At 46.3% G+C, this 18,985-nt stretch overlaps 1 protein-coding gene across 5 annotated transcripts in view; it reads right to left on the bottom strand.

Annotated features, from left to right (window-relative positions):
* brsk2a (BR serine/threonine kinase 2a) overlaps window positions 1-11,701 on the bottom strand; it is a 148,537-nt gene extending 136,836 nt beyond the window's left edge. For all 5 annotated transcript variants that reach the window (XM_035642575.2, XM_047333537.1, XM_035642569.2 and 2 more), the window contains exon 1: window positions 11,373-11,701. In XM_035642575.2, coding sequence (XP_035498468.1) covers window positions 11,373-11,466 — 94 coding nt within the window. In that variant the 5' untranslated portion in view covers window positions 11,467-11,701. The remainder of the gene's footprint in view (window positions 1-11,372) is intronic.
* Between the last annotated feature and the right edge of the window lie 7,284 nt (window positions 11,702-18,985).

Below are 18,985 nucleotides of genomic sequence, written 5' to 3'. Positions count from 1 at the left end.
TTTGCCACTACGGCAAATATATTCCCTCGTTCTATAAGCACAGGGTCAAAGATGCATTGTGTATGAATAGATGTAAATAAATATATTCAAAAGTTTATTTTGCAGTGAAGTGCCAGTTTATACTAAATAGTTTTGAATATCCGTGGATATTCAGTCAGACTGCCAAGGCTATATGCACGTGCACGACTCAAACTCCTATTATGGAATTCCTTGTTACTGCCTTGCAACAACAAACAAACCAAATGCCTAACAATTTAAATCATGGCATACAAAATGTTGTAAGACTTCAAAAACTGATAAAGTGCGAGTAAAGCAAATGAAAATTACACACACTCGTCTTCCTTCAACATCCAATTACTATTTGCCATCTTCTCCCTGCAGTTTGTAACATGAGGTACGATGATACATTCTACTTAGATCAGTCTTTACAAGCAATTACCAGCTCGGGCCCATTAAAATGAACACAGGATACGCTTCTTCCATTAGACATATTATGATAGGCTCCTTTCACATTAAATTAGCCCATTTATACACATAGCACACAAATGGTTATGGTGTGTAATGAGCCTTTTTTTTTATGCTACAAATATTTGGTCTTTTTGTTGTCACAGTCGGAAAAGATGTGAAATGTGAGAAAGAAGAACAGAGGTGGGGGGAAGGGGGAGTCTCATAATCTCATAATTCATACACTACACACGGCTCGTCATAGCAGTGGTATTAAAACAAAACGCACACGGCAGAAAAAAGCCACGGGCGCGCAGATATGTATGACTGCTGTATTGTAAGTGAATGTGTATTTATTTCTACACTCCTACATAATTATGTATATCTCTGCAAATGTGTGTGTGTATGAAAATGAATGTGTGTGTGTGTGTGTGTGTGTGTGTGTGTGTGTGTGTCTGTAGACTGCCAGGTATATACTGCAGGGGGAGCGTGTGTAAAAATTTAATTGAATTCCTTCTGCCATTGTGCCGGGGCGCAACACTCTCGCTTATCACACCCTGAATTGCTGCCAGTGAGATCTAATCATCCTGCATGAAATGAGCCCTACCTGAGCAGCATGTCAGTGCGAGGGTCTGGAGGCTGCAGGGGAATACCTCCATTAGGCAGGAGGCGAGGAAACGAGGCAGCAGGAGGAGGAAGGGGTCAAGAAGGAAGGCGGCAGCAAGGGATGCAGGAGAAGAGGCATAATGGATACAGATATAGAAAAAGAGGGAGTAGGTTACACCAATACTTCTTAGTTTTCTCAATGCTATGCCAACAGTCTTTGCGCAATTTTCTATTGAAATGGTTAGTATAAGTTTTCCAAAGTAAGTACCTCCATCTAATGAATGAGTGAAGTGCGGCTCCACCTGAACTCATAACACAGTGTCATCACTGTTTGCTCGAGTTGTGACGTCCGAATGTTTTCAAGAGGCACCGTGAAAACATTAAGCTGAAACAGAGCATAAACATTAAAAAGATGCGGTGAGCAGTCGTAGCCCCAACTTGATACTGATAAAAACCCAGAGGAAGCTGCTACGTGTTTGCAAAAGCAAACAGGTGGAGAAAAGCATTACACAAAGAGAAAACGTAACCGCCATAATGATTATAATAATGCACTCACATGAGTCATGCGGTGTTACACGCAGACCTTCTGCATATGTCATCAGTTTCTCTGAAACCCACAGAGGCGCGGTGTGTGCAGAGACGCAGACAAGTGGACGTGGACACTGCCCGCTCACATTCACGCTCTCATTACACAAACCACGCTAAATCAAAACAGCAACGGGGGCGGAAAACTCGGCTGATCAACCCCAAATAACAACTCACTTGAGCACAGCCGCCGCTGCTCATGCCCTCGGCATGTGGAACAGCACGTTAAGCTGTGTCCCTGTGTTGCCATGGCCACCGACTCCTCACATCAATGCACCGAGACCCGCAGTAAGTCAAATCATCGACAACAATACCCTTTTCTATTTCCAGAGAGTAGGACATACTTTCGCAAAGTGTCGGCGCTGACAGGTAAACTCATGCGAGGTGAAACAGAGGACGGGATTGAAGAGCAAGAGAAACAAACTTCCTAAATGTCCTAAAGGCATGGGGAAGTGTGTGTGTGTGTGTGTGTGTGTGTGTGTGTGTGTGTGTGTGTGTGTGTTTGTGTGTCCTCGGGCTTCATACTGAGAGCAATCCTTCCTGCTGTGGCTGCGTCTCCTCCAGTGATAACGTCATGAGCTCTGCTGCAGTCAGAGGAAGGGCTGGGATTCCTATAGAAACTAAAAGTCATCCACTCTAGTGTGTATGTATGTGTGTGTGTGTGTGTGTGTGTGCGCGTTGGATTTGAACGACGATCGAGACACTGACCCTGAGAGATGCTTTACTGCTGTGACTCTTTTTCTCACTCAGAAACTGTCTCCTCTTGTGAGCCTGGCCTCCCTCCTCTCCGTCTCCCTCGTGTTCATCTGCGTTCCATGAGTTACAGCTCTCAGATGCTTGTGCATGCAGCGAAAACACTAAAACACTTAAACACTTGCGCACACACACACACACACACACACAAACACAAACACACACACACACACACACACACACACACACACACACACACACACACACACACACACACACACACACACACACACACACACACACACACACACACACACACACACACACACACACACACACACACACACACAGCAGCGCAAAACCACAATACACAGCGGCAACATCTGCAGCCTCAGGAATAAGCAGCTTTTAGTTATGTAGAAAAAAAAAACCGTCCTAAAGAGATGAAAACCCTCTCCTGTTTCACCACTCTTTCCCTTAATCATTCCATCAGCAAAGTAGAAGCTAGAATTACCGCCTCATGGTTGTATGCCTTTCATTCAAGTTGCAGTTGACTTCCATGTCTGTCCAGACTCATAACATAAAATGTATTAAGTGTATTATCTCATAATTCAGGCATATACACTGTGAATGTTAATGCCAAAATTGAATGAATTACCTCAAAGAAATCTTGAGAAATCGCGTTCATTCAACTGGGGAAAATAATTGTGAGGTGACAGTGACCTTGACCTTTGACCTTTGTCCACCAAAATGGAATCAGTTCACCCTCGTGTCAAAATGAAACTCTGTGCCACGTTTGAAGAAATTCTCTCGCAATGTTCCCGAGAGATTGTGTTCAGCAAAGTGGGATGGGCGGACGGACAACCAAAAACTTAACGCATCTGGACAAAGCTGACGTCGGCACGGAGAGCAACAATGCAAACAAACAACCAACAGAGAAAGGAAATGGTCAAATATGCTTTTAACACCTTAAAATCCTTCGAGAATGAACAGTAACACCCACTAAATTGTAAAAAAGAAATTTGACTAATTACTCTGTCTGTACTCAGCCCTTCATTACAGTCTTTGACCTGAGAGCAGTATAGGATGTGGTTTTAGCCTATTGAAGCGGAAAGCAAACTATTTATTTCTCATTCCAAAACAAGCAATGTCTTTCTATTAACCTTCTAATGATTAGAGAAATCATTTCCTGATTAGGTCGCATCAGGGTGTACGGAAAAGAACTAGCGGTAAAGTGGAATGCATAATACATTATGGATAAGGCACCTAATATTTAGATGTTTTTTAGAGTTATTCAGAGAATATTGCTTGCCCACCATTAACAGAAGCTACATCATGATACAGAGAGAAAGTTGAATGCTGGTTGTTGGACCATCGGCCTACAACAAAAGGCAAAATCCAAATGATAGAGAGAGATGGTCGTATTAAAAGATTCATGCTGAAATAGTTTGACAAACCAGTACAGCACTTTCAGGTTAGAGATCTGGAGAAAACTAGTCAAGGCTGAATCTCTAAATTAAGGAAAAACACAAACTGGACTCACTGCATCTAGTATGGCATCTCCTTGTGATCTGATTTCATCCCAATACGTAGTCACAACAGTGGATTTGACCTGGCATCAGACACAAAGCACTGTCCCATTCTCCGAGGAAGTGGCAACACAGGAGAAGCGAAAAAGAAGAAACAGTTCGTCACGGCCTGGATCACTGACGCAGACAGAGACGCCTGGATCACGGGCAAAGTCCAGCAAAAAACTGAGCCTGCAGTCTTTTGGCCTCTCTGTGTATAACACACGCCTTGATGTTCCAGGTTGGGATGGAATAAGTCGAGCTATCTGACATAATGCTGATTCTCTTTAGTCCGGCCAAGTGTCAGAAGTCAGTGCCACGGAGACGAGCGGCCTGCACAGGTTGTGGAGTTGTGACCAGTCATGCTCGTCTAACCCAATCGCACGAGGCCTGTCTGCTTCACTTCACCTGCCAAAGCCACATCTCAGGTGTTTCAGGCATGGGCGACATTTTGCCTCACATGGCCTCAAGAGCACGACAACTGAGCGAGTGGCGGAGAGCATCACAATTTGGTTTGGTTGAATATGTAAATTTAAGCAAGTTCTTTACTTCCACTCAAAGTTTGACCTTTAATTTGTATTGACTTTTTTTTATAAATGAATTAAATTTTCCGTGATGTTTTTCTGAATTCATTTCAGAGGGGCTATGTGTGACTATTGAATTTCAAAAGTTTAACGTCAACAAATCCACAAATGCATCTGTTGAAGCCGGAAATGTGAAAAATCATGCATGCAATGCAATCCATTAGTGTAGAGTTTTTTTATTACACAAACAGGAATATACAATGGGAAATAAGAGCCAATGTGACAGGCTAAGTACCAAATTACTTTTTGGAACCTGTAGAAAATGTTTTAACGACATTTTATATATAAAATTTATATTCTGTAAACCAAGGTATGACGTAGGCAACTGTGTGAATTGCATGCGTGTGCTGCAGCAGTTAGCAAACTGTACCAAAGTCAAGGTCACCGCCCCATCCATCTATTTGTTAATGGATAAGGTGCAGCAGGACACACAGCAAAAGGGGGGATGAGCGCAGAGCTTTCACCCCCTGATCTGAGGACAGCCAGCCAAGGCAAGCTGAGCCGACAGCGACTAAAGCCGAGGCTCCCCACATGTGCTAATCTCCCAGATTTAAATGGGAACACAGTGCAGAGCACAGAGCACAGAGCACGGCAAGCCTGTCTGATCCATGACCGTATGTCTGCGCGCGCACACACACAAGTCAACGTGCACAAATACAAGCGAAAACACACAGTCATACATGTGTTCACATGCTCATTGCCACAATCATCTCTAGAGACCATGCAGATGGAGAGGAATAAGTCGGATGAAGGGAAACTTGGACACGCGGAGAGGCAACGGAGGATTTTTGATTGCAGATTGTAGCCACTCGAAGGCATGGAGAGAGCGAGAGGGGCTGAGAAACGAGAGCAACACAGTGAGTGATGAGCAAGAGAGAGAAAGTAAGATGTGAGAGAGAGAGAGAGAGAGAGTATCCCCTTTCTTTCTTCACAAGAGCAGACTGGGAACCAGCAAGAATCAGGGAAACCATGACAACCAGACAACCAACCTTGGCAACCAAGCCAGCGTTCTCACAGTCAGAGCCAGGCAGGCGGCTCAGCAAGAGTTAATCTGAGCTGGGTGAGAGAAGAGAGAAACAGGCTCTCTCCTTCACAAATATGTGCATAGATGTACGTCTTAAATGTACCATGTTGACAAAGACCAAAAAAAAAAACAACAGCGGACTTTGCGACTGATGAGCGGCATCAACTGTGCCAAAGACCTGGGCTAGTACAGAGATGTCTAGGAGCAAAACGCAGCACTGAAGGAACAGTGTGAAGTCATATATAAATGAAACAATTTGATGCACCGGTGAAAAGAGAAAAATGGTGTGTTTCTGCTTGCATCTCTCTCTCTCTCTCTCTCTCTCTCTGCTGGAAAAATGAGCACCAGGAAATTCTAAATGGCATAAGGCGATAACACATTACGTGAAAAACACAGCAGCTGAGCGAGCGTAGCTGGCAACCTCGGCGAAACAGGGAGAGAGAGAGAGAGTGTGTGTGTGTGTGTGTGTGTGTGTGCGTGTGCGTGTGCGTGTGCTGTGTCCCGGTATAACTGGGAGAAAATGGACCGTAAAACCATGCGGTGGTCCCTAACCTGATTCTCCACGCTGTATAACACGGCAGAGAAACAGTGACAGTGGATGTGCCGAGTCGGGATGAAACCCAAATAGGACATAATGGGGCCTGTCCCAGAACAACACAAACATTAAGAGGCACACTCATTCACGATTGCCCACAGAGACCATTGCAGCAACCATTCACTTTACTCTCTGACCTTCCCCTCTTAAGATTGAACCTATTCTTTCCTCTTGGGGTCAGCAATAGAGAGATAGAAATCAGGTAGGGGGTTGGGGGGGTGGGGGTATAATGGAGAGGATGATCAATACTTTACCTTAATTAATAACCTCCCCTGCAGTCGGAACATTCACGACCACTTCACGCCGTCTCGGTTCAACGCTTTTTTTTTTCTCCTTCTTTCTTATCTTCTTATTCTTCTGCTCCTCTTTCTTCTCCTTGACTGCCCCCCCTCCAGTTCTCCACCTCTTTCCTCATCATTAATCTTTGAAAATCGTTGGCTACATACATTCCCTCCCAATCGATGCAATTCCACCGAGGTCTTGTCTGATTTACCACATGGCTGAATCCCTGTATGAATCTTGACTGGCCAGGGGGGAAGAGGGACGGAGAGGGACGGAGAGGGAGGGAGACGGAGCGAGGTGGATGGGAGGAGAAGTGCACTAAATGACGGAGACCATCATCATTATATAACCTCAACTAAAGTCACGGAGAAGGGGAAAAGACTACAGGCTGAGTCTTGGTTCGGTTTCCTCAAGGCATAGTTTCTGTGTGTGTGCCCTTAGCCGTGCCTCCAAATGACCACTGATGCCTATACACAGACATACAGGAAGGCATTACATACTCACACAAGCGCACAAATCGACAAACACACTCCTCATCTGACAGACTTGAACACCGGCCGCCCACCAGTTAGGATACATTTCAGGGCTGAGGGAGAAGGGCTACAGTCAAACAGCTGAGACCGTGCAGGCCTTGGCTTCCTGCTCTCCAGCTCTGATCCAGCTTGCGAACACAGGGTGCTCGAGCTACTGCAGAGCTGGGGAGCGACGACGAGGCACAGCCACTGGGTCGGGACTCCTCTGACCTGAATCTCTGAGCGGGCCCCATTTAAACCCCAGCCGGGGCATCGTATAGCCCGTTCATTTATTTCCGGCGCTCACTCACTTTCCAGCTGGCAACTTGGGAGACGGGCACCTGTGTTTGAGCTCGATACAGCCGCTTTGAGATTATTTTAATGGCACACCAAGGCTACAGGTCACCCAGAGTATGAGCACCTGCTCCATTCACAAGCAACACACACACACACACACACACACGCACACGCACAAACATATGCGCGCGCATTTCTGTGGATTTGCCAAGTGGTTTCTCATTGACCACATCAACTGGACATTCCTTCTTCACTTGTCATCATCAGGAATATCATGTGCTGTGAAACAGTATGGATCTCCTCCGCCAGACAGGAAATCTTTGGGAGTGCCAATTGATCCGAATCAACCGTCCCCGGCTCACCCAGCTATCAATCACCGTCAAATTAACGGTTTTACGTTAAGGTGCAATAATCCAGACTCCCGGAACGGTCAAGTTAATTTGTGCACGTATAAATGGAGGAGAGAGACAAATGAGGGGTTTTCTTTCACTCCGTCATACACCCCAAAAACAAAAAGCAACCTCATGCTGCATCTGAGAAACCCACAGTCTGGCCGGCCCCTCTGCCGACATGGAAACACTGAGAATAGCAGGATTCTGACAGAAATGCCCTGTAAGCTCGGGGAGCCCAGAACAAGAACTCTCCGGCAGACCGACAGAAACAGAGCAAACTAAATAGAGAAGGTGAGAGAAAAGACACAAAAATCACAGGCAGCTTTTTGTCAGACGGACAGTCAATACAAAAGCCCCGAAGCGCAGATGATTTCACTCTGAACATCAATCAAAGAATCAAGGAGCCTTCACGTCAACCTTAAACTGTTAGCCCGTCAATATCCGAGTCTAACAAAGAAAAATACTGGGATTTACGCCGGATTAACAGGCAATCTTTTCCAGACAATAGGCCTCTATTCCGCTAATAAACAGCCTTCAGGAACAAAGTCAAGGGAAAGCACGGCGGCGTTTTCCAACGCATTAGTAGAACAGAGCGGTGATTCAGCCCGTCTTAAGTCGCTGCGCTGGTAAAAAAAAAACACAAATCCACAATCTTCAGCTTTGTCAAACAAAGCTTGGAGATTTCTGAAATACAAAAAAGTCTCATAATCCCAACCCTGCTGCGGTGGAGACAAATGTTACCTTAGTGACAGTAGCATCGGCGCAACAGTGCAAGGGGTATGAGGGAAAACGCCAAGACGTTCACACATATACAGTACCTACATTGACCACCTCATAAGTACAATGCCCTGGCCAGGTTTGCTAAAAGGCCTCCATGCTTCTGTGGCTTCAATCGCAATCAGTGGGCGGCCATGCCGACACCTATAGACCCCATCGAGCTCCAATGCACCGCTCACAAAGACGGGATTGCACACGTGGTCTACAGAAAGCAATACAGCTGAAGGAAAGCAATGTGGAGGGAGATATGAGGGCAAAATCAAAGACCAGTCCAGTGTCCAATGTACAAATACCTCTCTTCTGAATAAGTGCAATGAATATGAAACGGTCCAACATCCTACTGTTTAAACTCTACATGTTTGTTGATTGTCGTAGGGAAACTGCAGGCGATCCCTGTGCAACTTGGTTCGAAAAACTGGCACGGACGTGCTAAGTTGCTAAGCTAGTGTGAGCCGGCCCGTTTCTACCTTTGGGCCACGTGAGTGCGTGAGTGAGAGCCGAGGGGACTTTGGCTGTGTAGGGGATTAAATCAGGAAGCCAAACCAGAACCACTGCGGTGGCCATGTGTGTGTGTGTGTGTGTGTTTGTGTGTGTGTGTGTGTGTCAGGAGAAGGCCTAATCACTTAATGAACACGGAACAGCACCACTCCTCTGAGCAGGACAGCCAGATCAACCAGAGGCCGTCCGCTTTCTCCCCCCTCTAATAATACCAGCCAACCACGGCCCTGGGAACGCTCACGGGGGGATTTATCCCACTGGACGGGCCCAGCTGCCACTCATGACCCAGCGCGAAACCATTGGGCGCCCACGGTTGCCGGACCAACCCCTTTGCGTGGGGCCCGGGACTGGGATCTGACAGATTAACGAATGGTTAATGGGGGAAAGGGATATTATGCACTGTCATTAATCTGAATAGGTTTGGCGTGAGTCAGCTGCACAGACGCCAGTAAACCCGAGGATTTTTTTTTCCAACACTGAACACGCATGCACTCATAATGCTGTGCGCTTTTGTTGCTGAAAATGTAATTGAAGAACCGGGGAACCTAAATGCATTAAAAAAATGAACGTGTCATTCAATTGCCAGACATGTCCGGACCCACACGGACCCGTATAGCTTTCGTGCACACAATCTGCCTCATCACTCGGGTGAGTACATCCTGAGCCACGGACGATCTCAGCGACGCCACGTCATTGAACTCAGACCATGTTGCCGGCTCCATACCACCATAAACAGCCATTAGACAACTCCTCAGAGCCATCGGGAAAGAAAGCCTGGGAGTCTGAAGAGCCTTGACTGACTTCCTGTAAACACAGATGATTTAATACGAGCTGTAAAGGAGAAAGGAAGTCTGCCTTAGGTGTACATTTGTTGTTAATCTGTCACGAAAAAACTAAATGGAACAATGCATCCCAACATATATTCCCATTGTTGGATCAGCCCACACTGGACTCGGCTGCCTTTGGAGGCAACGTGCTTTGGAATTCAACTTTGATGAAGTGATTTCTGGTGGGAGGCACTTAGCACACTGTATGTGTTTTTAAATTGTCCTGTAGATACTCACATCACGGGAGGGTAAAAGGAATCAGACTCCGTTAATGACCACTGGGGACTGGGCCAGGTGAATTAAGTAATCGTGGAGGATTTTTCAAGAAACCACATACTGCCTGAGAAACGACACACACGCACATACACGCACACGCACACGCACACACACACACACACAGACACACACACACACACACACACACACACACACACGGCTGCTCAGCATGACCAGCTGGACCAGGTATAGGGCAAATTACGCCGATTGTAGCTGTTTTTTTTTCCCGACAGCAGATGGGTGTAAAAGCTCTCGACGGAAGAGGCAGAGGAAAGTCTTCCTCGTCTCACTCTCTTTCCCTTTAAGGGCGATGAGCATGCTGCATCTCTCCTGCCTACACACTGGGCTGTGCCTTGCCTCTCTCACACACACATGGCTCCTACTGGCTGCATGTTGTATACTTGAGCAACAGAGCATCCTCACCATGTACAGTCAGTCACCAATGCTTGACAACAGTGACTGAGCCACTGATTCCACACTAGAGGAGACGCATGCACAGACAAACCGAGGCGACATGCATTTGACTGTACACGATTGTGCCATATGCAACTTTCGCAAACTGCAGTGTCACTGCCGTCTATATATGACCAGATTGAAGCATTCGGGAAATCCCTGCAGTTACATCCCCTGGGGGGGGGGTTTGAACACAGATCAGTGGAGCTCTTGGTGCATGTGTGATCTGTCAAGGTAGCACCTTCCACTCTACATGAGAGGAAACCCACGTATTGCAGGCAGACTGAGCCTATAGCAGAGGGACGCCTGCCTGTCAGAGGACTAAGAATAGATCAATGTATCAGGCAAATCGGGATTAACGGCGGTGTGCTCCAATCACAGGACGCGCGAGCGCGCACGCACGCACGCGCGCACGCACGCACGCACACAAACAAGGCAGCCAGGACACACAAAAAAAGTTCATTTCCATAGCGCACCACACTGTCATCATTTTCGTTGTTGGACCGTTTTCACGCTGCTCAGCTCCTGGACACACACACACACACACACGTATACGCACGCACGCGCGCGCGCACACAATCCAACGCCGACGCACAGCCAACAAACCCGTGTAAAGCAACATCCCCTAGCCCCCCCTCCCCTCCCCTCCCCTCCCCGCCCCACACCGTGTGAACACTGATTCTGTCAGGTCACCAAAAAAAATTAAAAAAAATAAATAAAAAATAAAAAATAAATTTAAAAAGCAGTCCCTCAGAAAAAGAAATGTCCCCACAGAGCGGGACAGGTGTTTTTTGGGTGACAGAGCAGTTCGTCATCTTTCACCTGCAGTCAGACACCCAGCCTGGCACGCGGAGCGCTCCCACTATTAATTGTGCAATTATGAAGAAGAAGAAGAAGAAGAAGAAGAAGAAAGGGGGGGGGGGGGGGGGGGTGCGGAGAGCAAAGCTGTCCCAACTAACCTGTCTGTCCTTTCCCGAGCGTCTTCTCCAAACGGTAAGGTCCCACGTAATTGGCGTGTTGGGCGCCGCTGTTGTCTTTGCCGGACGATGACATGTCGAATCTGTGCGCGTGAAATGAAAACACTTTGCAAACGGAGCGCAGACAATTAAACACTCCTCGCCTCTTCTTCTTCTTCTTCTTCTTGTTTTACTCCACGGCCTCGTGTCCTCCTCTGTCGCTTCTCGGTCGTTCCTTCCCTACCTCACTCGCTGCTTGAGGAGGTGAGGTCCTCTGCGCTCGCCTCGTCTTCTCTCCTGTCGCTGCAGACGAGCTGCGAGTGCCTCGGATCTCATCGTCGGTGGAAGCTGCGCTGCCGCTGTGCGTCGGTGGGAGGCGCTGCCGAGCCGCCGAGCCCCCGACGGACAGCGGGCTCAGCCAATCAGAGAGCCGAGTCGCCTCTTGTGCTGCCGCCCCTGTTTCTTGTTGCTGGAGCATTTTTTTTTCTTTTCTCTTTCCCCCCCTATCACCAGAAGAGTTGCAGTTTGAAATAAAGAGAGTTTTTTTGGGTCCACGTGAATTCCGGAAAATTGATGGATGAGTGGATGCACTCTCTTTATCTTCCCCTAGGGAAAAATTTGGCTGATAGTCAACACCACTTACAGAAAATATAAGACAGACTTACAAATACAGGGCAGAAACATGTAGACATACACTTTGAAATTGCAATTAAATATAAAAAACATAAAAACACTGACAGTCTGTTCATTCTCATTGAAATGTGTATGCAGTAGTCATTGCAATTTGTTTAAAACCCCAACTGCAGAAGGGACAAATTAGGCGACCTATTATGCTTTTCCTTATTTTGTTTCATATATATAATATTACAATGTTGGATATCCATTAGAGCTGCAACAGTTAATCGATTAGTTATCGACTACTAAATTAATCACCAACTATTTTGATAATCGATTAGATGTTTTTTATGTTTTAAATTCTATGATTTCCACTTCTTAAATTGATATTTATTTGAATATTTTCTGGTTTCTTTGCTCATCTATGAGACATCTATGACAGTAAACTAAAATATCTTTGGTGTGTGGACAGAACAAATCATCATCTCAGGGTTTTGGAAAACAAGATTGACAGTTTTTACCATTTTAGGATATTTTATGGACCAAACAACTAATGGATTAATCCAGAAAATGATCGACAGATTGATCGATGATGATACTAATCGTTAGGTTGTCTGAGTATCTACTGCCTAAATGTGGTGCTCAAGGTCAACGTACCTCCTCCCCGAGGGCAGGAGACAGAACTCTGGTTGAAGAGGGTTTTGAGTGTCTGCTAAAACCGCCTCTGTCCTCAGAGTGACTCTAACTTCACAAACATGGCCGAGGTTAATCAACTTAATGCCGATGGTGTTCTGTGCCAAAGTTCATCTTTCCTACAGCCTGTTCTTCTTGTTGGCCACTGTGAGTTTGCCAGACCAGCAGATCGTTTTAGCAAAAAGCTTGAAACGGACACAAGGGGCAATCTGTCAACATTAAACCGCCTCAAGAAGAACATTCTCTGATTGGCCTTTTTTGCAGATGGAGACAGCGTTGGCATCAAAAGTCATTTTGTCATCTACGATGGTGTCTGCACCGGCTCTCTTTCTCCACAACTCTGCCATTGACGAAGGTCGGCCTGTGGCTTTTTCTTTTAAAATCAATGCGCATCTGTCTTAAGGATATTTGAGTCGTTACACCCTTTGATGAAATTGTCTACGACTGGACCGTGGCCCATCTTATGGTCCCGCAGTAGACTGACAATCACGGGATCACCAGCCTGCTTGATTATAAATCAAACGGAGATGAGATGTACAAAATGAAATAGAACTCCAGCAGAAATTGTATGACTGGGCCTGTCTGGGGGAGAAAAGGAATAAATAAATGATTTTCTTCAATTTCTTATCTGTCCAATCAGTGTACAGATGTTGACACTTCTTGCAAACGATCCCCTCCAGACCAATTATCTCCTTAATCTGGGGCTAATTATTTAAACAAAATACCCCATGAATAATCCTTGAAATCAAAACTGCTCCTTGTCTGTCTTTAGGAAACCCAGAATCTATGAAAAACATAAATTCTCCTGCATCACAGAAAAGTCCCTTCTCGTTCCTGTGCGTCAAACTCAGTGGGCACCGAGGAACTTCCTCCCTCCAGCAGAAGAGTGTGAAAACAGCTCTTCCAGTGTCAAACTCCATGCATGAACCGAGCTTTTGAAGTCAAACCAGCTATATTCAAAACACCATGTCTACCACAGTGTAGCTGATTATTGTCTCTGCCTTCTCCTATTTCTTTTTCTCCATGTCCTCTCTCCAGTACTCTCCTCCTGTCTTATCCTTCTCTCTCTCCTTCTGTTGTGTGTGTGTGTGTGTGTGTGTGTGTGTGTGTGTGTGTGTGTGTCCTCTGATTCATTTCACACCCCATTGGTCTGAGACCTGTGACTGTGGCTCTGGCCTCTGTCTGTTCCTCACACACACACACACACCCTGAGAGAGTACAGGTGTCAGGGGACACATGCAGGAGAAACACACACACACACACACACACACACACTTATTCATGCACACTTACAAACACACTTTGTGACCTCTAAATATTCTTTACAAGTTTGAAGGAGGGGGGCGGCTGCTGAAATATTAAGCAGAGAAAATTGCATCACACCATAGGCTAACTCCGAATCCGAAACACATTTCAGACCGATTCGATTTTTTATTTTAACATTCCCAATAATGCACACTCCACTGAATGTTCATCATTGCATTTCACAAATTTATTGCATGAGAAATTAATTTTTGCTGTAGTGCATAACCTAATTTCCATTCATCTTCTCTCGTCACGTAAGACAAAGCACAATATTGCTTAAACATTACACAACGGTGCTGTGCTGTAAATCTAAATAGGCAGTTACAAGCCAAGTGTGGAAGTAAAAATCTATTTACAGGTAGGGGGGAATTATTTACACCGTGCAATGCAATATACGAGCGAAGTATAAGGGAGGAAAATGCACGATTATTTCCCGCCTCCTCACTTTTCATTCACGAAGTAAAGTTGACAAACTGCACATGCCCCAGTTCCGTGCTTGAGGTCTGTGTCGAGCATGTGCGCCGTTTCCCCTGGTGCCCATCATCACACCGGGCGCTGTGGGTCTGAGCAGGAGGGAGGCGTGACCCGGAGTGTCACCCACGTGACTGCGTGTTGCCAGGTGGACGGGGGCACGTGATGTCAGTGCGAGGGTGCCAGGTGGGCGCCATCTCAATAATGCATCATGCCCGGCTCTGGCGCTAGCAGGCGCAGCACTTTGAAGTGTTCCAGAAACATCTGTAGCTCGGGGTTTTTAATCACCTTGCCTGTGCCTCCCTGTTTCCCATCAATCCTTCTTCCGCTCTTCTTCACAGCCCATACGGCCCTCTCTCCCCGTTGCCTGCAAAGAAATTAATGAGAAGTCTTCTGATAGTGTGCACAAGTGAGCGAGTGTTTGTGTGCACATCTCCACGTGAGCCACCGAGCTGCAGAATTCAATCAACGGGATGGGCAAAATTCAAAACGGCTCCTTGTTTTCCGGGACGTTTGCGGAATATTCTGCAGGGCAAGAGTCGTCAAAGTGTCACTGTAGATAACAGAAAATGGGCCATTGGCCAAATGGCAACCAGGCTCTATCGCTAACCACACGTGTTGCATACCAATGCTCTCTTCCCAAACAAAAGATCAAACTGGACAATGCTGTAATGACTAAAAAAAATCAATCATGTCACGGAGTAGAGTGCACAGCGCCAGTGGTGTCTTTGAAAGAAAGTTTATTTTTTGATTCGAGTCGTGTTTTCCTAGAGAGAGAGAGAGAGAGAGAGATACAGTATATGATGAAAGATGAGGTGAGCCAGAGGGGGGGGGGACAGAGAGAGAGGGGGAGATAGCGGGAGAAGTTCATCAAAAAGTGGAACATATTTAATGTGTGGCAGGAGTCCAATAACCTCTGGACATTAGAGGGAGCCCAGACTGCATAATATCTCCACCACAGCACCATGTAATGAATAGCTTTGTAGCACAGTCGGACCAATTCAACAGGGTGCCGTAAACACACTACTACCACTTACACACACACACACACACATTCACACTCTTGTAACACTGCAGCGCTTCCGCCCAGGAACGACTGCAACACCCACACACACACAAACATGCACACGTGAACTCACAGCCCTTCAGGGTTGTACAAACTGATTACTGCCAGCGAGCTGCGTACTGAAAGCTGTTGGCCCGCTACTGCTTTGGCCGGCGCGGCGCGCTTGATTAATTGGTGTGTCATCCACATACAGAGGAGACTATTAGTGTTCATCTGCAAACATTTAGAAAAACCGGGGAGGAGGGGCCTGAATGCAAGGGCAGGGAAGGTTGATTTCGCCAACGACCGGACCTCTGCCCGACAAATGTGTGCAGCGTGCAAACTGATCAAAAGAAAGTGGACTGTGAGAAATTAAAGAAAAACTTTTTGGCTTAAACTTCAAAACTGGTTGCACAGTGTAATAGCGATAGAAAAAACGACGCCGTCCGCGATTGCACTGGTCCCCGACGAGCCTCGCTTTCGCCGCGCTGTTCTCTTGTCCACCGCGACGCGGTCCTCGTGGAAAAGATGACGACTCGATTTACGGCACAGAGGAGCTGCGTCACCCAGTGGGTCCCCAAAACACAAGAGATATGGCGTCTCCCTGTGTGTCAGATGGTGGCACGGCTTAATTGACCCCGAAAAAGAAACAAGTCAACACTGCGAGAGACAAAAAAGGATCCTGTTGACGGAGGAGCAAAGCCGGCGAGGAAGGTAAATGATAGAAATAAAGAGAGAGTAAAACAGGAGCGAACCTCGGACGGTCCAGGACATGAGGCGCGCTTCAGAGAACGACACGCAGTTTTTTCCGTCTTTCGACTAGATCAGTAAGTAACCCAACCAGCCTACTTATTGATACTGCAGGACATTGAACTTGAGGTTATTTGTTCAAACTGGGATTTTTGCAGTTGTTATTTGCCTCGGACAGCAGCCAGGCTGCTTGAGATGGCCACGATGCTGCGGCGACTGTGACAAAAAAGAGAAAAAGTGAAAGAATCTGTGCATATTTTGTGCAGGTGATGCTGTTTCTCACGATACGGATAGCTTACACTCCCATTGTGCACACAAAAGACTTGGTGGTGGGGGGGGGGGTGTGTCGCCGAGAAAGGCGCACCCAAGCGAGACAATAGCATCCACGTGACAGGTTACTGTCAACGCATAGCAGACGCTGCTGGGCTCTCATTTCCAATCCTTCACACGCAGGTTTGTGTGCATGGGCAAGGGTGAGCGAAGGCAGGTGTTGGTCTCCCGAGTAGAAGGGTGCTTCGTAAAAGGTAATTGAATCCATGTTCTCAACAGAGATGTGTGGCTTTGAGTGCAACACGAGGAGGTTTCTTAAATGCACAGAGCGGGAGTGTGACTTACAGTCGCATGTACACGGAGATAAAGTTTCATATTTATCCAGACACTGGAGGACACTTGTGCACGTCTTCCCGAGTCAGCGTGGAGTGTGGAACACTCGAGTCCCTTGCCACTTCTGTATGCAAATTAGTGGGAACACACACTCAAACACACTAAAAAACACACATACACACACACACACACACACACACACACACACACACGCACATATGTTCCACCATCCAGCGTGTTCATGCACCGTGATCAGCGGTCAGCTGGTGTTCATTTCAGAAATGTCACTACAGTATGTTCGTGGTACACTAACATGCCCATGAGTGAGGCTGTGGAGGGAATTCTCAGCAGAGGGAATGAGATGCTCTCTCTGTCACACACACACACACACACACACACACACACACAGAAACACAGCTGCAGCTCCACTGCCCCCTAGTGGTTGGAACCCCACCCCCCCCCACTCCCTCACAGGGGACCCTCATGCTGCTCCAACAATAGGGCATGGAAACACTGCAATTACTATAATACAAACTGTTATCCAAATGTCATTAGATAAGATCCCAGCAGAGCAACAGAGATACTTGTTCTTAATCTTCCCACATTTCACCCCTCTCCCTCTCTCTCTCTCTCTCTCTCTCTCGCTCTCATATCATGAAATCACAAAGCATCTGACCCAGTTTGCTGCTATGTCTTCTCTGTGGTGCTGCAGCCTTCTGAGGCCCTGAACGGCTCCGTTAGCGCACGAAACGTGCTCCAGGATAAAAGCGGGCGTCTCAGTCCCTGCTGTTGAGTGTTCAGTTGGGGAAATTGAATCCCTGCGCTGCACAGCAGACGAGCCCTTCAACCGTTTCAAAAGGCCTTGAAAGGCCAGAAAAAAAGGCCTAAATTCTAACAATTAACCACGTATAACGGAGAATGACGTGGACAGCAGAGCTGCAACTAATGTAATGATCTAAGTAGTGAGTAAACATTTCCTCTTTAATCATAGCTCTTTGCCATTGCAAAGAGCATAATTGCAGCATAAGAAGCAAACTGTTAGTAATCATGTAGAGGGTCGGCAGCGGAGTCGGATAATTAGATTGGCTGTGTTCGCCTCACTAATCACAGGGACACTTAATGGCAGCGTGGGGCGCAGGACTAAAACAACTACATTTAGCCGAGCTAAATTCACTGATCATTCATTCAGCGGGCACGGTCCCCATATTGCCTCTGCCGTTCATCATCGGTTTGAGATTAGAGAAGCACAACCAGGCACGACAGGGCACATTCGTTTGCACGGCGCATCATCACGCACAGAGGTCATTCCTTGTGCTTCACGGAAAGTACAGATAAGCAGCCAGAAGAAAACATCAGAAAAGGGCAAAACATTAAATACATTTTAAAAAGTAGAGAAACACACAAATTATGAAACTATTACTACTACCAATTAAATCTAATTAGAGTTCAGAATTGAGTGATTTCATATAGAAAATATAATATGATCCTCCTCTATGGTTTAAGCTTCATCAAAATATGCCGCCTGCATCTTTTGCTGTATATTAGATCTAGGTATTTTAAACACAAGACAAACATTAGTTATTGTTTTTTTTCCCCTCAGGCTTTGTATTCTGCACATTTGCTGACATCGTTACCACACCCATATGAACTGCATGCACCTTTGATTAAACCGTACTAGTAAATATTACTAAAAGTAATAATTTTTAAACACATATCATTTAACCTCCAGCCCTGTTCCTATTTTAAGACCCCATATATATTCTGTAGATTCCCGACCAGACAAGAAAACAGTCATTTAAAAAGCACTGACTTTTTGCCAATACCCATTTACTCACTATTAAGAGCAGTCGCTTGTGGGCCTGACTACACAGGTGACCTTTCCCTGTCGTGCACTGGCTGGGTACCCTTGAAAAAGACACACACACACACACACACACACACACACGTAAAGCACGCTTTCCTCTCTAGCCAATTTGCTTCTGGCAATGTCATCCGCTCTCGCCTTTAGAAAATCACTGTGTGTGCTATAGGTACATGATCTAACGGATTAAGTGGATAGAAAAAACACATGGTACATCATGTATCATGGACATAGTGGTGCAAGATCCACCCCCTAACACACTGCTAACATTTT

Source organism: Scophthalmus maximus, chromosome 7 (assembly GCF_022379125.1).
Source record: "Scophthalmus maximus strain ysfricsl-2021 chromosome 7, ASM2237912v1, whole genome shotgun sequence".
Taxonomy (NCBI): Eukaryota; Metazoa; Chordata; class Actinopteri; order Pleuronectiformes; family Scophthalmidae; genus Scophthalmus; species Scophthalmus maximus.
Note: the sequence above shows the minus strand (reverse complement) of the source record. Positions and strands in the feature narration are given on the sequence as shown.